The sequence below is a fragment of the Labeo rohita genome, chromosome 3 (genome assembly GCF_022985175.1).
Source record: "Labeo rohita strain BAU-BD-2019 chromosome 3, IGBB_LRoh.1.0, whole genome shotgun sequence".
Lineage (NCBI taxonomy): Eukaryota > Metazoa > Chordata > Actinopteri > Cypriniformes > Cyprinidae > Labeo > Labeo rohita.
The window spans coordinates 7,306,685-7,312,684 of NC_066871.1; the positions used below are offsets into that span (position 1 = coordinate 7,306,685).

The 6,000-nt window shown below is 40.8% G+C and overlaps 1 protein-coding gene across 2 annotated transcripts in view; it reads left to right on the forward strand.

Moving 5' to 3' along the window:
- The window catches only part of olfm2a (olfactomedin 2a), an 87,943-nt gene extending 82,259 nt beyond the window's left edge, over positions 1-5,684 (forward strand). For both annotated transcript variants that reach the window (XM_051106447.1, XM_051106446.1), the window contains exon 6: positions 4,717-5,684. In XM_051106447.1, coding sequence (XP_050962404.1) covers positions 4,717-5,391 — 675 coding nt within the window. In that variant the 3' untranslated portion in view covers positions 5,392-5,684. The remainder of the gene's footprint in view (positions 1-4,716) is intronic.
- Positions 5,685-6,000: the final 316 nt, after the last annotated feature.

Sequence of the window (6,000 nt, forward strand, 5' to 3'; positions counted from 1 at the left end):
TCCTGTCAGCCGGATTTACAGCACATAAATTCATCAGATTCTCCCGAAATACATGCAAGTAAGTGGCTGGTGAACTGGGAGAGGAATTGAGTGAACTTTTTGTTACTTACACTATGTGATATGAATAAAACACAAGTGCAAATTATATTTGAATAGATTGTTATTTGCTGCTTCCATCTGGTTGTATTTTACAAACTCTAAATGTATTGTTTTACTAGTGTTTATGTGTATTTGTATATGTATATGTATATGTCGGAAACCTAAAAAAGCATTATGTAGTTAAAAACACTGCATAGTTGTGATTATATCACAAGTGCAGAGCTCGTCTCTCTCTGGCTCAGCACCAGTAAATGTGCGAAAGCGCAGTTTGAATTTGGCAGTTGCGTGACGTCATATGTGTAACCGTACTCCCAGGGGCACAGGAATAAGAATCCCATTTGTGGGACCGTACCACTCAACAGGTTAAAGAGTTGGATTCTCATGCTAAACACAGCTGATTTGGACATATGACAGTTTGATATATGACAAATGTGTTTGAGAGTTCGCGTCATTTCGGTGACAAATGTTTTATAAACAAGGCCCAGTTTGACGCTGGATTTTCACCAATTCGCCAGTTCATCAGCAGCAATTACACCATCTATCCCCAGCACTAGAGAGAACCCCAATAAATAATCAGCAGTCAATCAAGCAGTCTTACCTTCACTATCTCTAGTCTTTCAGCATCCCTCCACCACCCCGATTTCTCACCTTCAGCCTGTTCCTACCCCAGCATGGGGGAGCAGCACGGGGGGAAGTGCTCTGGGTCCGGGCGAAAATGCCGAGCTCGGACCCCTCTCCACAGTCAGGAGAAATCCTCTCCCGGACAGCACGCCAAATACGCATAAACTTTACTCAGTTTATTATATGCAAGTGTGAACTCGTGAATTAGCAATTGGCGCGCAAGTGCTTGTGACTCTTTAGCTCCGCTCATGACATGCTTTCAGGAGCTTGGCTGTTTTTGGAGAGAATCGTGAACTTTTATCTATCTTTTATAAATCTGATAAAACTAAAGACTTTTTGGAGATATGAAGGATGCAATACTACTCTATAGGTACTCAAGATTAACATGAGATTGGCCTAAACTTTAAACAACTTCCTTTAATTGACCATTGCACGCAACTTAAAAAGGAATGGCTGTATTATTGTCAGTAGATGATGTAGTGGCGCAACTACAGTATATCGATCAGTCACCCATTTTGAAGCAGTACTAAACTGCAGTGGAAAAGCAAAGCGACCCAAGGCGAGGCGAGTCGTACTACGCAGTGGAAAAGCACAAGTTGTAATCTAACTGGGTTCAGTGGCAAGAGGGCCAACCCATTTAAACCTATATTGTCCATGAACTACATTGGTTTTAGCAACAACCTTGTCAATCTTGGAATTGAATTGAATAAATTGGCTCTCTTTAAATGCACAATTGTGAAGCTGAAATGGAATTGCAGTGACTATGTAGAGGAATTTAATTCAAAGACATTCAACACAGGTAATCTGAGTTGTATTCTCAGAGCAGTCTTTTAAAATTTCCACTATAAAAGAACTGACACAGAGAGGACAACAGGCAATGATCATCATTTATTCTGTTTCATGAGGGCAAGACGAAAGTTCATCTCCAGTGATACAGTCCTTTATCTTTGGCTTTAATGATCACATCACTTGCCAATATCAAGTGACAAATAAATCTCCGCAATCAAGATAATGGTCATATCAATCTGGCATCTGAGCATTCACTGTCCCTAGATTTACAACGTGTGTGTGGCTAGTTATGCTAGTAAAGGTCCAAACACCAGTACCACGCACAACATATGCCATTCTTCTCAGAAGGGAACAGAGAGGCGGAGATGAGCAGACCGCAGTGTGACCACAGCTTCACTCGGCAATCTACAGGGACTCGTTTAGCCCACAAAGGAAATGCTATACTTAATGTTCCAATTATCCTGCCTGTCCATAAGTCACCTGCTCTCCTCCTCTCCAGTCACCACGCAGCCCCACAGTAGCCTAAAAATAAAAACGCACCGCATCTCTCTGTGGAATGAAAAATGGGGGAAGAGGCAGGGAGGGAGACTGCAGGAGGGAGGGAGGAAGGAGGAGAGGAGGCAAAAGATAGCAGGGGAGCGTTAAATCCTCAGAGGGGCTTCATTATGCAGGAGAAAGAACATAATAACCATCCTAAATAAGCTGACTGTCTGAAGTTTCATTACGATGTGTTAATAAAGAGTGCACAGCGCATGGCTTGGTAAAGATGGGGGCACAGCATGGCTGTTGTGTGCCTGATAGATACTTCAGCCTCATACAGTGACGGTGAGTAAGGAGAATAGAGGCAGAGAGAGATGGAGAACTGCTAACAGGATTGATTTCCTGTGAATGTGGAGTGGAAAAGGGCAGGGAACAACTGCTGCAGCTGAGTGCAGAGCACATACAGCATCTCCTCTCCCACACAGGGAGCAGATCAATAGATTTGACAACACACACACACACACACACAGACTGTGCACAGTGAGAGTCACCGATGGTTACACAGGAAGAAAGGCTCTGCTGTCACTCTCTCAAAAGTAAGTCAGAAGATGGTGCCTCTTTTGATGTACTGTACTTTCATCCAGGTATATGCACTTTCTACTCCATTCTTGGCGTAGAAATCTCAGCTTTCATTTCTAACCTGATTCTTTCTTACACATACAGAGGGGTCAAAAAGTCCACTGGTGGAAATGGTTCTATTTTGCATTTTGTCCAATTTGATTGTTTGTTTGTAATTCAAATTAGTTCACTTCCAGAATAAAAATCTCCGGATGATTTACTCACCCCCATGTCATCCAAAATGTTCAAGTCTTTCTTTCTTCAGTCGAAAAATTAAGACTTTTGAGGAAAACACTCAAGGATTTTTCACCATATAGTGGACTTCAATGGAGATCAGCAGGATGAAGATCCGAAGTGCAGTTTCAGTGCAGCTTCAAAGGGCTCTACATGATCCCAGCTGAGCAATAAAAGTCTTATCTAGCAACCGATTGGTCATTTTCTAAAAAAAAAAAAAAATTAATACTTACATACATTGTAACCACAAATGCTTGTCTTGAACTAGCTTTGTGATGGGCGTCTATGATTTCACACATTACGTAATCACTTCGAAAAGGTCACACGTGGTTAGTTCATCGTCTGTGTACTTCATCTCCATCTCATTTTCTCCTCCAACTTCAAAATTGTCTGACATTGTCAGACTGGATCAAACACTGGATTAGTACGTCACATGTGACCTTTCCAACGTGACTACATAATGCGTAAGCCAAGCTAGTGCAAGATGAGCATTTGTGGTTAAAAAGTATATACATTTTTATTTACGAGTAATCAAACGAATTACTGTTTCCCCCGTTACAATGCTGTTACAATTATACGCTATAATTTATTATAATATTATTATCATTTTATTTTTCAGTTCATCTGAACAGATGCGTAGCGTACCTATTTGACGAACCCTAAACTCTAGTGTGACGGCACACGACTAACCGTTGCTTTGTCTCACACACACACAAAGAAATATACAGAGCAAGAGAGTCTTACATAACATGCAGAATTTGCTGTATTTTCCTTTCAAAACAGCAGAGTTCCTGTGGAATTCTTCAGCTTTTAAGAACTGGCGGTTTCTTCTGTAGTAGGCGGAACTAATGCGCAAACGGCTGTTTTGATTTCAGAAAATCAGTTTGAGCGCATACAGACAATGTGATTAATATTCATGGACCCAGCAGCTCATTAATCCTTAGTGCATTTTATATTGTTATTAGTAATAGAATTCATAGTAGTTATGTTATCTTTTCAGTATTATTTTTATTTTTCCCCCCTTTTTTATAGAAACACTAAATTACAAACAATATCTTAAGAACCACCACCAGTCCTAGGTTCAGTCAGTATGACACATATGCATTCATACATCGTTATTCTAAAGTTCTACTTGCTAAAGTTTAATGCTAAATTATCATAATGTCATATTATAATGCTTGACTGACTGATGCTAAGTGTACATTCAAATATTTAAAAAACTGTGCTATTAAACTTTATATATCTGGTGAGTAAACTAATAATTTCATTCATTTCATTTAAATTTGATTCATTTAACATATTTAATATTGGGGGTATCCAAGTTATTTGACATATTTTAACATTTACACAAGTAACACAATAGTTACTTTCCCTGGTAATTAGTTACTTTTATAATGATGTAACTCAGTTACTAACTTAGTTACTATTTGTGAGCAGTAACTAGTAACTATAACTAATTACTTTTTTACAGTAACATGCCCAACACTGAAAATGACAGATCATTTCGCTAGGTAAGACCTTTATTTCTCTGAAGCTGCATTGAAACCGCATTTTGGACTTTTAACTGGTTGATTCCCATTGAAGTCCACTATATGAAGAAAAATCCTGGAGTGTTTTCCTCAGAAACCTTCATTTCTATTCAAGTGAAGAAAGAATGACATGAACATCTTGGATAACACAGGGGTAAATTATCAGGAAATTTTAACTCTGGAGTAAACTAATCATTTAATGTCACCAGCACTAAAGCTGCATGAATGCCACAAGTTTGTGTAAAACTTGATGATCCTCCAGCATGATTTGCAAATAATCCCAAAAAACATCTTGTGCAAAGGAGTTCACATGGTAATAACATTTGCACATCTTATTCTATCTCAGGTATGGTCAATGGATGGTTACTTTAAGGGACGTCGTGTGCTGGAGTACCGCACGATGAATGACTTCATGAAGGGCCAGAACTTCGTGCAGCATCTCCTACCCCACCCATGGGCTGGTACGGGTCACGTGGTCTACAACGGCTCCCTCTACTACAACAAATACCAGAGTAACATCCTCATCAAGTACCACTTCCGTTCACGAAGCATCCTAGTGCAGCGCAGCCTTAGCGGCGCTGGCTACAACAACACCTTTCCCTACTCCTGGGGTGGATCGTCTGACATCGACCTCATGGCTGACGAGAATGGGCTGTGGGCCGTCTACACCACCATTCCCAATGCTGGAAACATCGTCATTAGCCGTCTGGAGCCACAAAGCCTGGAAGTGCTTCAGACGTGGGACACGGGCTTTCCGAAACGGAGCGCCGGCGAGTCGTTCATGATCTGTGGCACACTCTACGTCACCAACTCCCATCTGGCCGGTGCTAAGATCTACTTCGCATATTACACCAACACCTCAACCTACGAGTACACAGACATCCCATTCCATAACCAATACTCCCACATTTCCATGATGGACTACAACCCTCGAGAAAGAGTGCTCTACACTTGGAACAACGGACATCAAGTCCTCTACAATGTCACATTGTTCCAGGTCATCAAAACAGCCGAGGACTAGGTCATGCAGACCTTAAAAACATATTTGCTTATACACAAATGTACACACACTGATATGCCCACACACATATACACACACACACATTTATGTGGAGGAGGACATGACTAAAGCTTAGACTTTTTTACTGCATTCCAAACTTCATAGAGTGCTATTATTCATCTAATGTTCTGAGGAGAGCAAGATTGGTACTGGTATATGGACTGAGCCTTTATTTTCTTTCCTGTGATGATTCAGCATGAGTACTTTCTTTTTATTTGTGGAAAAAGAATAAATAAACATCAAACTTTACCATTTTCAAGTTTCACCTTTTTCTTTCTCTACCCAGATAACGGTGGTTAATAATGGCCGCGTTCTGAAAAGTTATAGTACGAACTATAGATTATAAACGCTTGTTCGCTGAGTATTCTTTGTGAAACCTTTCACAAAGCCTTTATCTAAACTCCAGCTGTAAAACAACAAGAGATGTGCCGCAGCAGGATGAGCCAGGCTCCTCTTGACTGCCTCAGAAAGTGAATCCAGCTCCTGTTTGGTGTCAGCCATCCTGAGGTGAGACGTCAGTCAGGCGGAGCTCCGTGACATGAAGGGCTGAAAGGTGAGGTGGCGGAGGAG